The sequence below is a fragment of the Podarcis vaucheri genome (assembly GCF_965113315.1).
Source record: "Podarcis vaucheri genome assembly, chromosome: Z".
NCBI classification, from domain to species: domain Eukaryota; kingdom Metazoa; phylum Chordata; class Lepidosauria; order Squamata; family Lacertidae; genus Podarcis; species Podarcis vaucheri.
The window spans coordinates 2,987,457-3,005,714 of NC_138758.1; the positions used below are offsets into that span (position 1 = coordinate 2,987,457).

The 18,258-nt window shown below is 45.9% G+C and overlaps 1 protein-coding gene across 2 annotated transcripts in view; it reads left to right on the top strand.

Moving 5' to 3' along the window:
• The first annotated feature begins 340 nt into the window (after positions 1–340).
• The window catches only part of KLHL13 (kelch like family member 13), an 83,815-nt gene continuing 65,897 nt past the window's right edge, over positions 341–18,258 (top strand). The window contains exons 1-2 of one of the 2 annotated variants that reach the window (XM_082207437.1): positions 341–534; positions 16,794–16,847. In XM_082207437.1, the coding sequence (XP_082063563.1) occupies positions 16,819–16,847 (29 nt within the window). In that variant the 5' untranslated portion in view covers positions 341–534; positions 16,794–16,818. The remainder of the gene's footprint in view (positions 535–16,793; positions 16,848–18,258) is intronic. The other variant, XM_082207432.1, reaches the window with a different exon arrangement.

Here is an 18,258-nt window from a genome sequence, read left to right on the forward strand (position 1 = left end):
GGAGAAATAGAGCTGAGTGTCATCAGCATATTGCTGACAACGCACTCCGAACCTCCAGATAACCCCATTTCATGTAGCGGTTTCATGTAGATGTTAATAGGAAAGACCAGAAAAAAAGAAAAACTTATTTGTTTTGGTGTGGAGTTGAGTTTGCCTGTCTCAAACTGGACCCGATACATTACTTTTACAATAAATAGTCGAGCATCGACGTCTTAACGGCGGCGTCGAGATTCGAACTCGCAGCCCGCTGCTCTCCCTCTAAATTCCCCCTCACGCTTCCCTCCCTTCCAGCGTCGCGCAAGCGCAGCGCCGCCATCTTGGTGACGCAGGAGGGCGTGGCTTCAGGCACGGAGGGGGCGTGGCTCCCGATTCCGGACTCGGGAGGACTTTCGAAAAGCTCCCGCAGCCGCCGAGGGGGAAGGAGGAGGCGGATCAGGTGCGGCGGATCGGGCCCCGGTCGCTCTCCCCCGCCGCCCCCCCTCGGGACCCCGGGCCCTTTATTGACTTGGCGGCAGCAGGTGGCGGCAGCCGCGGGTGAGGCGACGGCGCGGGGGGGGGGGCGAGCGGGAGGCCGCTCTCTGTGAGGGACGCGGAGGGGGAGGGCCGCGGCGGCGGCGGCGGCTTTGTGTCCCTCTGCGCCATTGGCTAGAGCAGGGAGGCAGCTTGGAAAGGACGGCGACGCTGATTGGCTGCGCGCGCTCTGGGGAGCGGGGAGGGAAGGAGGGCGATACGATTGGCTGGGCGGTCGGTCCACCTCCCTCTCTCCGTCCGGAGGGGAGGAGCGAAGGGAGGAGGGCTGGCCCCTACCCCATACACTGGCTCATGGGGGGGGGGAGTCCACTTCCCCTCAAATCCAGATAATAAAAATAATATAGCGAGGGGCTGAATCTTAGAATGCTCACTCCATTTGCAAAGGCTGAAGGGGGGGTTGGTTTTTTTTTTGGGGGGGGGGAGGAATAGTTTGGAATTGGATCCTTCCCCTTTGATTTTCATCAGAGGCGTACCTAAGATCAAGTGCACTCTTTGCAAGAAGCTGTATCTCCAACCCCCAGCCATAAAAAGAAAATGTTACCCAAGTACTCAAGTGCATCCAGAGTGAATTGTAGTCCAAAACATCTGGAGGGCATTAGGTTGGCGAGTGCTGTTTTAAGGTACGGGGGCAGGATCGTCAGATGCAGAAAGGCACTGGAGCTTCGGCAGAAATTTGTAATTATTTTCGAAGGACATCAGGTGTTTAGGATGGCTGTTTTGGAGAGACCAGCTGCCCTTCTGGGTTTTGCTGTTGTTTAGTCATGTCCGCCTCTTCGTGACCCCCTGGACCAGAGCATGTCAGGCACGCCTGTCTTCCTTCCTCCTGCAGTTTGGTCAAACTCAAGTTTGTAGCTTCGAGAACACTGTCCAACCATCTCATCCTCTGCTGTCCCCTTCTCCTTGTGCCCTCAATCTTTCCCAACATCAGGGTCTTTTCCAGGGAGTCTAAGCACTTCTTCTCTCCATTATTGTCATCTGCCCTTAATCTCAGCAAAATAGGAGCTATGCAGGAGGGAGGAGGTGTCACTTTGCATGCGCTAGGTGTGGGTTAATCTCCTTTTTAAAAGTTAAACTGTGGGACCCTGGTTGAAATTAGCTTTCAGTAACCCAGGGCCTCCATACACCCTGCTCAGTCTTGTGCTCCACAGAGGAGGCATTCTCCATTGTCTCTCAATAAAGATGAATGCCCTCCACACTATAGTCCCATTGGAGTTAACAGCAGCTTACATCTGAGTATACACAAATAGGATTGCTCTGCATTCATTTCCCAAGCACACCATTGCTCAGGACAGTCTCTCTCCCCTTGGCTAAAATACGTATTAAAAAAAATAATTGGTGTGCAATAATTGAAAACACGGGTGGCGCTGTGGGTAAAACCTCAGCGCCTAGGACTTGCTGATCGTATGGTCGGCGGTTCGAATCCCCGCGGCGGGGTGAGCTCCCGTCGTTCGGTCCCAGCTCCTGCCCACCTAGCAGTTCAAAAGCACCCCTAAGTGCAAGTAGATAAATAGGTACCGCTTTATAGCGGGAAGGTAAACGGCGTTCCGTGTGCTGCGCTGGTGCTGGCTCGCCAGAGCAGCTTCGTCATGCTGGCCACGTGACCCGGAAGTGTCTCTGGACAGCGCTGGCTCCTGGCCTCTTAAGCGAGATGAGCACGCAACCCCAGAGTGGGACACGACTGGCCCGTACGGGCAGGGGTACCTTTACCTTTACCTTTAATTGAAAACAACAGCAACCACACTATGCTCTGCTACCCAGAATCTAAAGGCCTAAGGAATACTGTACTTGCATAGGACAGCCTGAGTTTTTCTGATATCTCATGAAGGCTGCCAGCAGCCAGTTAGAGGCCACAGGAAGTTGGAGGATGCAGTGAGGTGGTAATTCATGTTTTTTCTTGTCAACCAGTCTCCAGTTATTGAGCTGTTGCGTGTTTTGTCACAAAGAGAGCCACTTGAGTGTAACGGTTAGAGAGCTGGTAAAACCTGGGAGACCAGAGTTCAATAAGTAGATCCCAGTAAGTTCATTGTAACTTACTTCCTTGCTACAGCAAAATCCATAGCATATCTACTGAGAGGTAAGTCTCATTAAATTTAATGGGATTTATTCCCAGGTTAGGCTGCAATCCTAACTCCACTTACTTGGGAGTAAGTCCCACTGAGCTCAGTGAGATTTACTTTAGAATAGATTTGGTTAGGATTACACTGTTAGTATGGCTAGGATTGTGCTGCAGGTTTATAATATAAGTAACCCCATAAGTAACCCCAATGTGAATTCAATTGGACATGCTAGTATATACTTTTAGGTTTGCTGATTTAATCTGGTCTAGAATAGTAACAAGGACGCGGGTGGTGCTGTGGTCTAAACCACAGAGTCTAGGGCTTGCCGATCTGCGGTTCGAATCCCCATGACGGGGTGAGCTCCCGTTCCTCGGTCCCTGATCCTGCCCACCCAGCAGTTCAAAAGCATGTCAAGTGCAAGTAGATAAATAGGTACTGCTCCGGTGGGAAGGTAAATGGCGTTTCCATGCGCTGCTCTGGTTCGCCAGAAGCGGCTTAGTCATGCTGGCCACATGACTTGGAAACTGTCTGTGGACAAACACCAGCTCCCTCAGCCTATAGAGCGAGATGAGCGTGCAACCGTAAAGTCATTCGCGGCTGGACCTAACAGTCAAGGGTACCTTTACCTTTACCTTTAGAATAGTAAAAAACTAAATGGAATCTAATTAATTGTTCAGTATTCATACGAAAACCAATAATAATTGTGAAGCAGAGAACCTTCTGAACCTAGACAAGGCACTTAAACATTATAGTTTGGTTAATTCTTAGAATTTAAGTGTATACTGTTTTCTTTGCAAAAGTGGAGGGTAGGGACAGCATCAGAATAACAAGCACAAACTTGATAAATGTCCACTTTATGAAATCATGCTTCTTTTCCCAACTTATGAGAATTGGCAGGAATTGGATTTGTGGCTTCTTTAGCCCATATCCACCTCACAGTCTCTTCTCTTTCTGACTTTTCCTTTAGTGCTGCAAACCAAATTGTGGGAAATCCTGAACCAGAGCCGTTAAGGTCTACTGCACATAGACATGCAGACAATATAGTCTCACACAATTATCCAGAGCTAGACTAAAACACCTTGCTGTCCTAGGAGGGGTGGCGAATGAGCCTCATCCTACACCCCAAATCAATGTGCATGGTAGCCAAGGCTTGCCACTTTCTTCTAGCACATGAAGCAGAAAATCCAACAAGCTATGGTACTTTCTTGCTCTTTGTCCATAAAAAATACATTAAAACCATTAACAGCTTGCTGCCCTTTCTATGTCACCCAAAATCAGCTGCCTGAGGCAGGTATCCTACTCTGACGGTCATGCACAGATGTTGCTCCTCACCTTCATTTACCTTTCCATGGAAACTAAAACATATCTCCCCTCCTTCAGTTTCTGCTGCACAGCTGTTTAAAGTGCTGCAGTCCCTTTAAAAACACCCACCAGCCTTGCTATTCCTTCTGCAACATCCCACATACCTATCTTCCCCCTTTAAGAGCAGCCTCTCCCCCTGCCCCACCTGCCGTGACCCCTCTTGTCTTTATTAGGGCTGAATAATGGGAATTTGGCCCTTTCCCTTCCTTCCTTCACAAAGGGTGTTTGGCTCCATGGCTGAAGTGTGGAGGATGTCGTTTTTTGCAAAATTGTCGGTGATATTTTTGTAGAGTTTCTGCAAATCTTGCTGTGGCGAATTATGGGAGGTTAACAGTACAATTGTGTCAGTAATTATGTGGTGTTTCATGCAGTTAATAGACACAGAAGACAAGCTTAGGGAGCTTGCAGTTGAAACTTGCAGTTCAGGGAATAGGAGGGAATGAAGAGTCATGGGTAATGAGGGAAAGCTTGATTGTTGTTTTTCTTTTGTCCTGGCCATTTTGATTTTAAAGTTTAAAGCTATTGCAGTATGAACAAAGCGGTATAAAATGTGTGTGGTTTAAGCAAGCAGGGGAGAAAAGTATAGATGCATTAGGCTATGTTACAGTGTATTATATGTGTGGTCCCTGTTCCACATTGGGCGAGTATATGGCTGGGAGAGAAAGGTCTGTAAAAAACACTTAGCTGAGTATAAAGATCCCACCTCATATTCTCTTCAGGTTGATCTCTGCTGTGCTGGGGGCAGGAGGAGGGGGGAGGACAGGTGGGGGGGGACAGGAAGTGGACTGGGGATGATAATATTTTCTCCCCCACTCCATTTTCAATTCTCACCAGAAGTTGTGAGTAAAACAAAGTTATATGAATCAATATTATGTTGTATTTCCATTAAAGGAATTAGTCTTAAGTAATAAATAGACTCCAGACTCTTTAAAAATGTTTTCTAACTTCACACAGCAGCATTTTTTAAAAAGAAAAGTGGGCAGGGGTGCAGTGATGATGAATAGGACAGAGAAGTCTTCCTCTATCCCGTCCAGTGTATACTGGGGAATGAAAACACATGTCATGAACATGGTTCCATTCCAGCATTCTTGGTATCCCTGTTCACCCATCTGCAGAGAAAGTCGCTCCTGTGGCAAAATAGATTCCAGAATATTGAAAATGAGAATGCCTTGTGTTCTGGGATTCTAGTGGGAATGTTTCTTTGCTACCCAAGATGTATTTACTTGCACTGTAGGAAAGATGAGGCTTCATTTTACTTGCAGCTGCTTAGCATATGCTTTTGAAGCTGGATTTGAGGTTGCATTCATAGGTTTTATGATGGATTCTCAAGGGGCTCATTTAGAATATGCCTGCTCTGTGTGCTTGGCCCTGTAAGTAGTGTCTGAATTGCTGTAGTCTGTATAGTTCTGGACTTTCGTAGTGTCTCATAACAGAAGCCTGCTTCAGGTATTCCCACTTTCCACCAGAGTTTGCAGAGGAACAAATGTGTTGTTAGTAAGGCTTTCTATACTGTGGTGTGTAAAAATAATCTTTAAATGTAGCTATTTTTTAAATGTTGGTGTCCTTGCAAATGCCAGTGAACTTAGCTGTGTTACATACACTCCTTTGCTTCAGGAATAATAGAATCATAGAGTTAGAAGGGGACCCTGAATGTCAGTATAGGAATCCTGTACACACCCTTCTCTGGGTGGGCCATTTACTGACATCCATAGCCCCACTTGTTCTTGGAAGCTCAGGTTGTGCAACTTTTCTAATATAAAAAGGGTGAAGAATATATAAAAATGCACACAGTACAGATGGCCATAGATACTCAATTAGAAGCTCCCAAATAGATTAACTCCCAAATTCCAATTGCCAGCCTACATAGAAGTGTGTTGGGTAGCATCTTAGAATCATAGAATCATAGAGTTGGAAGAGACCACAAGGGCCATCGAGTAAAACCCCCTGCAGAGCAGGAAACACCATCAGAGCACTCCTGACATATGGTTGTCAAGCCTCTGCTTAAAGACCTCCAAAAAAGGAGACTCCACCACACTCCTTGGCAGCAAATTCCACTGTTGAACAGCTCTTACTGTCAGGAAGTTCTTCCTAATGTTTAGGTGGAATCTTCTTTCTCGTAGTTTGGATCCATTGCTCCGTGTCCGCTTCTCTGGAGCAGCAGAAAACAACCTTTCTCCCTCCTCTATGTGACATCCTTTTATATATTTGAACATGGCTATCATATCACCCCTTAACCTCCTCTTCTCCAGGCTAAACATGCCCAGCTCCCTTAGCCGTTCCTCATAAGGCATCGTTTCCAGGCCTTTGACCATTTTGGTTGCCCTCCTCTGGACACGTTCCAGTTTGTCAGTGTCCTTCTTGAATTGTGGTGCCCAGAACTGGACACAGTACTCCAGGTGAGGTCTGACCAGAGCAGAATACAGTGGCATTATTACTTCCCTTGATCTAGATGCTATACTCCTATTGATGCAGCCCAGAATTGCATTGGCTTTTTTAGCTGCCGCGTTCACACTGTTGGCTCATGTCACGTTTGTGGCCAACCAAGACTCCTAGATCCTTTTCACATGTACTGCTCTCAAGCCAGGTGTCCCCCATCTTGTATTTGTGCCTCTCATTTTTTTTTTTGCCCAAGTGCAATACTTTACATTTCTCCCTGTTAAAATTCATCTTGTTTGTTTTGGCCCAGTTCTCTAATTTGTCAAGGTCGTTTTGAAGTGTGGTCCTGTCCTCTGGGGTGTTAGCCACCCCTCCCAGTTTGGTGTCATCTGCAAATTTGATCAGGATGCCCTTGAGTCCATCATCCAAGACGTTGATAAAGATGTTGAATAAGACCGGGTCCAAGACAGAACCCTGTGGCACCCCACTAGTCACTCTTCTCCAGGATGAAGAGGAACCATTGATGAGCACTCTTTGGGTTCAGTCAGTCAGCCAGTTACAAATCCACTGAGTGGTAGCATAGTCAAGATCACATTTTACCAGTTTCTTTACAAGAATATCATGGGGCACCTTGTCAAATGCCTTGCTGAGATCAAGGTAGGCTACATCCACTGCGTTCCCTTCATCTACCAGGCTTGTAATTCTGTCAAAAAACGAAATCAGGTTAGTCTGACATGACTTATTTTTCAGAAATCCATGCTGACTATTGGTGATCACAGCATTCCTTTCTAGGTGCTCACAGACTGTTTGCTTAATGATCTGCTCCAGAATCTTCCCTGGTATTGATGTCAGACTGACTGGGCGGTAATTATTTGGGTCCTCTCTTTTCTCCTTTTTGAAAATAGGGACAACATTTGCCCTCCTCCAGTCTGCCGGGACTTTGCCTGTTCTCCAGGAATTCTCAAAGATGACTGCCAGTGGTTCTGAGATCACATCTGCCAGTTCTTTTAATACTCTTGGATGCAGTTCATCTGGCCCTGGAGACTTGAATACATCTAAACTGGCCAAGTATTCTTGTACTATCTCCTTAGTTATTCTGGGCTGTGTTTCCTTTGCTGAATCATTTGCTCCAAATTCTTCAGGTTGGGCATTGTTTTCCTTATCGGAGAAGACTGAGGCAAAGAAGGCATTGAGGAGTTCAGCCCTTTCTGTGTCCCCTGTTTGCATTTCACCATCTTCTCCTCTGAGTGACCCCACTGTTTCTTTGTTCTTCCTTTTGCTACGAACATACCCATAGAAGCCTTTTTTGTTGCTTTTAACCTCTCTAGCAAGCCTGAGTTCATTCTGTGCTTTAGCTTTAGCTTTTCTGACTTTGTGTCTACACGTGCTGGCTATTTGTTTGAATTCCTCTTTGGTGGTTTCCCCCCTTTTCCATTTTTTGTACACATCCTTTTTCAATCTTAACTCAGTTAAAAGTTCTTTAGATAGCCACCCTGGCTTCTTTAGGCACCTTCCATGTTTCCGTCTAATTGGTATTGCCTGACGTTGTGCTTTTAGTATCTCCCTCTTAACAAACTCCCAGCCATCATGAACTCCCTTTCCTTTTAGTATTACTGTCCATGGGATCTCACCCAGCACTTCCCTAAGTTTTATGAAGTCTTTAAATTCCACATGCTCCGATTCTTACAGACCTTCTGAAGAAGACAGTGATTGGTTATATAGCAGCAGCTCCTGAGAAGTAATAGCTGTAACTTAACATTGAATTATCACCCATAATGTGCTAAGCGCTCTACAGAGAAGAACACCTCTCTGTGTGTTCTGAGGAAATTGTGCTGTTAAGAGGTGCATTTGATTGGTGGCTGCTGTACCATGGAAAACTGGGTGCTTCTTAGTGATGTTTGCATGTGAAGCTTCAGTTTAAGAATTATTACTTGTTCCTAGAATTAGCAGTTGGCTCCAGGGGTCTCAGATACTTCTTATTTTCTTGCAGAATGTGAAGAGCTTACCTCCAAAGGTGTCTGAGGTTGCAGCATTTCACAGGGTGGCTTCATTTCCGCCCAAAATCTGAGCTGCGTGATCAGCTGTGGCATGTCTTGTGACAATATGAATGTAGCATGAAGTAGAGCAGGAATGAGGAACCTGAGGCCTTGTTGCTGCACTACAACTCACATAATCTCTGACCATGGGGCAGGTTGGCTGGGGCTGATGAAAGGGGGAGATCATAGAATCATGGAATTGGAGCGTTGAAAGGGAGGGTCATCTAGTGGGGCTCAAACCCTGAGATTAAGAGTCTCATGCTCTACCAACTGAGCTATCCCAGCAACAACTGAAGGGCCACAGGTCCCCCATCCTTGGAGTTGAGGCTGGAGATGGAGGAGTATTGTGTTGGAGGAAAAAGAATGAATGCTGAAGGCTGGGGTGGTGGGGAGGAAGAAGTTTGAGAGAGGCCCTGCATCTTTACGTGACATCTCGTTGCCTTGCACGATACATCTGACAAGGCCTGGCATTGTGTTAACTGTTCTGCACAGACAGCCTTTCATAAAGGTGGTGGAGGGGAGTGATGACATTTCCTCACACAGACTGGCCACCTGCAGAGTCTGCTTCGAACAGGGTGAAAAAGAGTTCACTGCTTCCTTATGGTTGCTCCAGGCAGTTTCTTGCCAGAGGAAAGGATTTGCCTAATTTTCTGTCCTGTTTGCGCCACTGTTTTGTACTTGCCTTTGCTGCCTGTGTTAAGGGCATTATTTTGATAGTGAAACCTTCTGTAAGGGGATATCTTTAATTCATAAATCTCTAATACACAGTAGCACCTCCAGAAAGAAACATAACTTGCCTTAAGTGTGTGTCATAGCCAAAGTCTTAATCTCCATCTAGCTCCCACCAGGGTGCCCTACATGGTGATCTGCATCTATCCCTGGTTGCCCAAAGTTTGCTTGCAAATGCTGCAGTTCTTGTGTGCTCTTACCTGAGAGATTTTTGTTCTGTTATATTGCCTGACCTTTGCATTACAGGGTACATGCTTGAGACAGGTTTTTTGGGCTGGAGGGGGGAGTGAACAGAGCTGCATTGGAAGGATGACCAAATAGGCAATTGTTTCAGCTGCTTTCTCTAACAATCATAATGGAACTGGTCTGTGAGCCAGCAGCCAGACATCACCTGTGCCAACTCACAGGGTGTTTGCTGCTTGTTCAAATACAGCAACAGAATTAGGATGGGAGTATGAAGATGCTTTGCTCTGCTTATGCTTTGGGCTTCACAAGAAAAATAGGTAGCACTTCATGCAGCCTTAAAAGAACTAACAAGACCTGCAAGCTTTCTTAGAACTGGCCAATTTTTGTATGCAATTGTTGGGCTGACCGTTGTTCTCAGTTTTGCGTTAAATGTCCTGGTTCTTTTTGTTGCTGTTTGCAGAAAGGAAGGAGAGGGTTTTTTGGTAGAAGTAAGTGGGGAAGAATAATAGTTAGTAATATGCAAAGCCATTGGTTTTAAGTTGTTGTATCTTCCTTGGTATATCAGTTTTAGCTGGTGCTCTGGGAAAGCCTATACAGTACAGTGGTACCTTGGTTCAAGAACAGCTTAGTTTATGAACAACTTGGATTAAGAATGCTGCAAACCCGGAAGTAGGTGTTTTAGTTTGTGAACTTTGCCTTGGAAGAATGTTCTGCTTCCTGTTGAGTGTAAATTGAAAAACGCTTTGGTTTAAGAATGGACTTCTGGAACAGATTAAGTTCATAAACCAAGGTACCACTGTACAATGTTTGAGCACAAACCACAGGAAACATGGACAGACAGACATGTCATTCAACCATAGTCAGGAAGTTGTCCTAGTGCAGTGAATAATATTTTTTTTTTTTGGGGGGGGTCTTGTCCTGTACTTGCCAGTACTTGCAGAGTACTTCCCAGTTTTTAGACCTTCTTCCTCTTGCTTTAAAAAACTTATGGTGCACAAATATATACATTTTTCACTGCTAATGTGACCCTTTTTGCAAAACCAGTCATATGGTTTTACGTAGCATTTAATGTGTGGGGCAATATGAATGAGATAAGATAGGGGAGATCTGCAATAATTCCTTAATTGCTCCTGGCCAGGACTAAGTTTTCCTCTATTGCAAGTGGATTTGTAGCTTATATAATGGCAAGGGTCAGTATTCAACTCCACTGACAATATTGTGCCCTGGAGTTTCTTAAATGGCGGCACAAAGTCCTCTTTGCCAATATATATTTTTTCTTCCCTTCCCCAAGTTGTGTTCAGTGTATTGGCAATAAGCTGAGCTTCTGGGAATGGTAAAGTATTGTCTGCTACAGCAAGCCTATAATAATCCTCTGCTGTCATGACAATAGCTGAGAAGCTGTGGGTCTAAACACTCTGACAGTGTTGCATGCAAATGTGAATTACTTGGTTCTTTGCTTGTGAGCAATTATTATGCCTGCTTTCTCCTATGGTTTGCTTTTTAGTAGTGCCTGTATATGGTAGCGATCAGTCTGAAAAATGTTTTTGAGTGCATGGGAATTGAGAGTGACCCAGAGCCTCATGGTAGGAAAGCACTTGCCTCCTGGTTAGATTGTTAAATATTTATTCCTTTATGGCTGTGGTTTTCCTACAATGTTCTGGGGCTCTAGTGGTGCCTCAGAAGAAGCCTGTATGAGAGGCTTTCAACAGAAAGAGCAGTGATGGTCAAATAGCTCCCTTGAATAGATGCTTTGCTCACTATTACCATAGAATCCTAGAATCATAGAATCATAAAGTTGGAAGAGACCACAAGGGCCATCGAGTCCAATGCCCTGCCAAGCAAGAAACACCACCAGAGCACTCCTGACATATGGTTGTCAAGCCTCTGCTTAAAGACCTCCAAAAAAGGAGACTCCACCACACTCCTTGGCAGCAAATTCCACTGTCGAACAGCTCTTACTGTCAGGAAGTTCTTCCTAATGTTTAGGTGGAATCTTCTTTCTTGTAGTTTGGATCCATTGCTCCATGTCCACTTCTCTGGAGCAGGAGAAAACAACCTTTCTCCCTCCTCTATGTGACATCCTTTTATATATTTGAACATGGCTATCATATCACCCCTTAACCTCCTCTTCTCCAGGCTAAACATGCCCAGCTCCCTTAGCCGTTCCTCATAAGGCATCGTTTCCAGGCCTTTGACCATTTTGGTTGCCCTCCTCTGGACACGTTCCAGTTTGTCAGTGTCCCTCTTGAACTGTGGTGCCCAGAACTGGACACAGTACTCCAGGTGAGGTCTGACCAGAGCAGAATACAGTGGCACTATTACTTCCCTTGATCTAGATGCTATACTCCTATTGATGCAGCCCAGAATTGCATTGGCTTTTTTAGCTGCCGCGTCACACTGTTGGCTCATGTCAAGTTTGTGGTCAACCAAGACTCCTAGATCCTTTTCACATGTAGTGCTCTCAAGCCAGGTGTCCCCCATCTTGTATTTGTGCCTCTCATTTTTTTTGCCCAAGTGCAATACTTTACATTTCTCCCTGTTAAAATTCATCTTGTTTGTTTTGGCCCAGTTCTCTAATTTGTCAAGATCGTTTTGAAGTGTGATCCTGTCCTCTGGGGTGTTAGCCACCCCTCCCAGTTTGGTGTCATCTGCAAATTTGATCAGGATGCCCTTGAGTCCATCATCCAAGACAGAACCCTGTGACACCCCACTAGCCACTCTTCTCCAAGATGAAGAGGAACCATTGATGAGCACCCTTTGGGTTCGGTCAGTCAGCCAGTTACAAATCCACTGAGTGGTAGCATAGTCAAATCTCCCTTGATTTTGACCCAAATGCTCTCACTTTGGCTTTGAGGTTCTAAATCTGGGATCTCTTCACAGGTATACACATCCCTGACATATAACACCACTCCTCCTTTCTTGTCTGGTCTGTTTCTCTGAAATAGATTGCATCCCTTCATTATTACATTCCAATCGTGGGACTTATCCCACCAGGTTTCAGTGATGCCTATTATGTCATATTTAGTTTGCTGTACCAAGAGCTCAAGCTCATCTTGTTTATTTCCCATGCTTTGCACATTAGTGTACAGACATTGAAGTCCATTAATCATTCCCCCATGACTCTTATTTAAGGATTTTTTCCTCCTACCACTAGGTCTGCGTGCTGTTTGCTCCATTTGGTCTATGACATTTGGATGATCATCTTCATCAATTAATAGACTCCTACCTTCAGGAGCACTGTCTCCCTCCCCCACATTAGTCAGTTTAAAGCCCTCCTGATGAGGTTTCTGAGATTTTTAGCAAAAACATTTCTCCCAACCGTTGTGAGGTGCAGCCCATCGCTTGCCAGAAGTCCATCTTCAAGAAACTGCAGTCCATGATCTAAGAATCCAAACCGTTCCTGTTTACACCATTTGCGAAGCCAGCTGTTCACTTCCACTATTTTTCCCTCTCTCCCTGGGCCACGACGTTCAACTGGGAGGACAGATGAGATGGCAATTTGTGCATTTAGTTGCTTCAATTTCCTGCCGAGAGCCTCGTAGTCTCTTTTGATCTTCTGGAGGCTATTGCTTGCAGTGTCATTGGTTCCCACATGAACCAAGAGGAAGGGGTATTTGTCAGTGGGTTTTATGATTCCTTGCAGTCGTTCAGTTACATCTTGGATCTTAGCCCCGGGGAGACAGCACACTTCCCGAGACATCTTGTCAGGCCCACAGATCACTGCTTCTGTTCCCCTCAGTAGGGAATCCCCTATCACCACTACACACCTCCTCTTAGGTTTGGTCAGGGTTCTTCCATGAGGTGTCTGTTCCAAGGTCGCCTGCACATTCCCTGAGGACTGACTTTGCTGCTCGTCTTCATATACCTGATCGACTGTAATGAGGGAGAGATCCTCAAATGGAGTCTGCTCTTCGTCTTCCATGCTAGGGGAGAGGACCTCAAAGCGATTGTGTATTTCTAAGCAATCAGAGTGAACCCTGGGCCTCCTACTTCTTTGAATCACGTTTCTCCATATATCTGGCTCCTGTGTTGGTGAACTAGCCTCCTTCTCAGGGGAGTCCCCTGTCTCCTCCTTGGTGGAGACGGTGTGCTCTGTTGCTTCCAAGAAGAGCTCCAGCTCTCTAATTCTTTGGAGCGTAGCTACACGTTCCTCCAGTTACTGAACTTTGTCTTTTAAGAGGGCAATCAACATGCAATTGCTGCAGGTAAAGCTGCCTGCAACCTTTGGCAAGATGGCAAACATTGCGCAGGAACCACAGTCGACTGCAGCTGTTCCCTCCCCCTCCATCTTGAGAACGTGTCGCTGGGGGTGGCTACAGCGGTCCTCCATCATAAAAAGCATGAAGACAGGACAAATAACTCCCCCCACAAAAAAAACCCTAGGTCTCCCCCAACAAATGTTTGAGACTAGCTCCCCTAAATCTAAAAGATGGATCAAACGGCGCACGCCGCTAGGCGTGCGCCGCTGCCCTGCTAGCTCTGATAAGCTCCTCCCACAGCTAGTCACCTGCCTCAACATAAACCCTGCCCCCTCTGACCTTTGCACAGGTAGAGCAGCTAATCAGCCATAAAGAAACACACACACACACACACACACACACACACACACACAAGAAAACCCTTTTTGCACCTTCTTCAGCTGCTGCCCTGCAAGCTCTACCAATCTCCCCCGACACTGCACAGTTTCAGAAGGGTGTTGGGCATATTTTAGGGGTGACTCTCTTTGTTCAAGTGTGACAACAGGCCTGGCTAGTGCTCTATTTGAGCAAAGTGCGCACCTTAGGGCAGAGGTTTTCAACCTTTTTGGGTCCATTGCTCCCTTGACCAACTACATTCTTTCTGTGGCTCCCCTGTGGGGCTCAGGAGATCAGTTATGTCCCCTCCTCCCCTTGCCTGCAGAGCTGGCAGCCTCTCACCCTTTTTCAAACACCATCCCTGGTGGAGTGCTCCCTCAGGGGAGAGGAGTCCCCTCCCCTTGGGAGTCCTCTGGGCAGCTGCTTCCACCCGCACCCCCCGCAAAGAGAGGAGCCTCCTCACCCCCCGGGGGGGGGGCTGGGAAGAGGATGCCCCCAGCCTTAGCAGGCTGACGAACACTGGCCAAAGGTGAATGTGACGCCAGCACTTTACTCACCTTGGGAGGCAGCAGTGGCAGCTGCAGGCGGCACCAGGCATGGCGGAAAGTCTCTCCTTTGGCTCCAGGCACTCAGCTCCCAGGCAGGCCTTGAACACAGCAAGTAGAAGAAAGGCCAGTGTGTCGCTTACCTGCCAGACCTCTCACTTGTCACTTGTTTGGGAATAGTCCCAAAAGCAGGGGCTGGTGGACTGGTTGTCTGGGCTCCCTCACCCACTTGCTTGCTTACTCTGAGGCTCCTCAGCTCCTGGCAACCAGCACCCCATGACCAGTTCCTAGAGACACCATTTGCCTGGGGAGCTTGTAACCAGGGCTTCAACAAACAGCAAGTCTTTGGGAATCAGACACGAGATGGCATCAGAGGAGGGGGGGAAGGAAAGAGGGACCGAGGCCAGGGTTGCCTGTGACACCCCTCACCATCATTCAAGGCACCCCAGGGTGCCACGACACAGGTTGAATACCACTGCCTTAGGGCATGTCTAAGAACTTGCTGCAAAATTCTGTGTTCCTATGGCAGATGTGCAAGGGACTCTCAGCAAGGGTCAGTAAGTGGAAAGTGTTCCCTGAATATTAAAGAGGCTGAATTAATGGGCTCAAATTAACAGGTAGATCCAGGAAATGCTTGATGCACTGCTGGTCAAGCAGACCTCATTTTGTGAGGTCCACAACCTGGCTACCTCTGACATACAGCCACATTCAAACTTCATGAAATCTGATTTCTGTACTCCTTTACTGTATGTTTCCCTTATAGTAGTAAGATAAATTAAAGACTGAGTACAAGGGCTGAGACTGGGGGGCACCTGGGGTGAGTGGAAATCACCAAGAGGCCACCACTGACAGGAAGTGATGCATGTTGGCAACTCTTCCATGGTTCCTGCTTTGTGTTCCCTCCTTTTATCAAAATTGCCTGCAGCTAACTTCTTTCAGGAAGAAGTGTTTGTGAAGTAATTAAAGCAGTTGGCTGGAATTTAAGTTAGTAAAATAAAACTGTTCCAACCCGTTTCTCTTTGCCTCCACTGTTTGCTGTAGCAACATGTTGTGAGCGGAACTGTTTGTTTCAGCCTCCTCAAGTCTGAGATGGTTGTGAGACTGGCGTCCTTGCCAGCAGGGCTCAGGTTGTGTGCGCACATGTCTGCCGCTTCACCCAGCCTTGCAATGAAGTTGGCCAAGGTTGTCGCTGCATATGCCCACAAGAGATCAAACTGGGGGGTAGCTTTGTGAAAGGTTCCCCTCCCCGTAATTGTAGGGTTGGGAGGGAATGACTGCTGACCCAGCTGGGGAATAGGCTAGGGATGGCTGGAAAATGAAGGTAGGCTTATGCTCTTTACTTACTCTCTTTCCCCATAAAGCAAAGGCTTTTATGATTTCTGCCATGCCAGCCCCTTTCTCAAGCCTAAACTTGATAGCACAGTTTGGAAAGCCGAAAGCAGCAGGAAGCTTTTTTGCTCAACCCAGTACTTCAGTTATGACCATTTACATCCCTCAAGAATAGCAGGCAGGCAAGAAGTTGTTGAGGCTTTGCTAAGAACTGGAGATGGGGCTATATCTGTCATGCTTGCTGAAGGGGGCGTGTTTTCCAGTGTTTTCCTTTCTATTCTAACACCTGTTGCTTTAGTGTGCATGTTCTTTAACTGATTCTCAAACATTTTTTTCAAACCCAGGTACCTTCCCTGTGCCATAATGGGTCTAGCTTTGTTTCTGGGCAAATATTTTAATTTGCAAACTTGCTGGTTTTTTGTTTTTCTTTAACAGCTGATGGGCCTTCTTAAGACCATAAGAATTAATGAGCTGGTAACTGATCAAAGAGAATCCTTATGTGTGCCTTGAATGGAAATGTGGATAACTGCTTGGAACATATTCTGGGGTGTTGTGTGACATACTGTGTAGATAAGTGGTTCTCAAATGTTTTTCTCTGGGCCACACTTTCAGAACAAAAAATTGCTCACTCCACATCATTTTTTAAAATTATTATTAATAAGTAGTACATTGCAAAACGAAAAGCAACAACTCCTAATAATGCTTAGTATATGACATAAAACACATAGGATATCCATAAAGTATAAAACAATGCAGCTCCGTATGAACATAAATCATTCACAAGTTATAGTACTGATTGTCCTTGAATCTTCCTGCCACAGTTGCCATCCTCTTCTGCTGCACCAGTGCACTGTGCCACACCGTTTGAGAACCACAGTGCAGATGTTGCTCCAAAATCCTTTAGTCTACCTCCTTTCCCTTGAGAGAGTGATGAAGAACATCTGCACTAGTAGTCTGGAAGGAATGTAGGCTGGTTCTGGTATCGGACTCTTGATGTAGAGCTTGCTGTGCAAGGGTGCCTTCTTCCCCATGTCTGAGAGTTTCCATCTGTTTTTGTTCAACTTGCAGGTTTGCAAGGAGGGAAGAAGGGCATATGTTGGAGAGGATGTGGAGAGAAGTTTTGTGAGTATCTAAATATTTGTGTGTTATGTAAACTGGTAACTGGTGGTCCAACGCGCAGCCTGCAGGTTCTGTGTCAAAGTACTCCTGCCGCCCACTTAGTATGAAAAGTTGGGCCACCCAGACCTATCCTCCCCCCCCATGTCCTTCATAAACGTGTGAAAGCTAACTGCACAGCAAACTTTGATTTGGTTACAGAAATTGTGAATATCAGGTGTGGCTGGACCAATATCAAAGTAGCCCATTTTAAGACTGAGATGGCATAGAATCTGGGGATTGTGTGCAAGGGCAAAATTGCACAAACTCAGAGTGCTCCCTCCCCCAACTGCCCCCACTATCAAACATGTTGTGAGATCAGGGCTGTCCAAAATATCACTGGAGCCTCCCAGAGCAGGAAAATCTCACATGGGAAACACTTTTAAGCCCTCTGCCTTGCTTACCAGGCTCTGGAGGCTCACGAAAGATCTCTTGGGGAGGTCTGAAGATACATTGGGTGCCTGCAATTGGATCCATGTGAGGGCCTCCAGAACCTAGTAAGCAAGGGTCTCCTGCCCCCTCTCTATTTATTTATGTTTATTTTTTGATGTTATGCCTAAAGCTATGAACACATAAGTATAAGTTGTGGTTCCACTGTAATTTCTGGAGCTTCTTTCTTACCCCAGCAAATTGCCCAAAGCAGCTCATAGTATACAAAGATGACAGTACAATTTTGCTAAAAAGCAGCACATTAATTCAGCATTTGAGTTCTAAAATATTTCAGTTGTAAGATTAAAATGTGTCAATTTTCCCTATAGAGAGCATTTCATCTCTGAACATTAGCATGAGCTCTTGTATATGAATTTGGCAGGCCCTCCCATAATCCCTCCCATAATTTTCATTGTGCTTAAAGGCTAGGGGGGGAAAAGGCAGTAGAACAGAACAATCACAGGTTGATGGTTTTAAAAAGCTGGCTTTTATAGTTGTATCTTACCTTGCAGTCCACAGGATAAAAACCAACACACACTGTGGGGAAAATAAAAGGCCTTTTAAATTTCTAACATCTCAAGCTTAAGTGTGTAAGTGAATTATCACCCAGAAAGTGGAATTTCAATCTAGGTTAAGAATTTTGCCCTGTCCTTTTTACTTATTATCAGGTGAGTGTGTCTTCATAATCCTGCTTTAGCGTTTGATTGTAAAGGCAACCAAAATATTTAGTTGGGTTTTTCCATGATGATTTCACATTGTAAGGTTTGTGATGGAGACATGCTTAAAAGCCTGGATCCTTTAGGGTACAGATGCCTGTGTACTTAGACAATGAAATAATCCAATTTTAGCTTGGCGCTGGAGAAGAGTGTCACGCCAGAGCAAATGCAAATTGCTGTGCAGCAGCTGGGTTTGTCGAGCAATTTTGAGCTTAGAGGGTTCCAAGTACAGA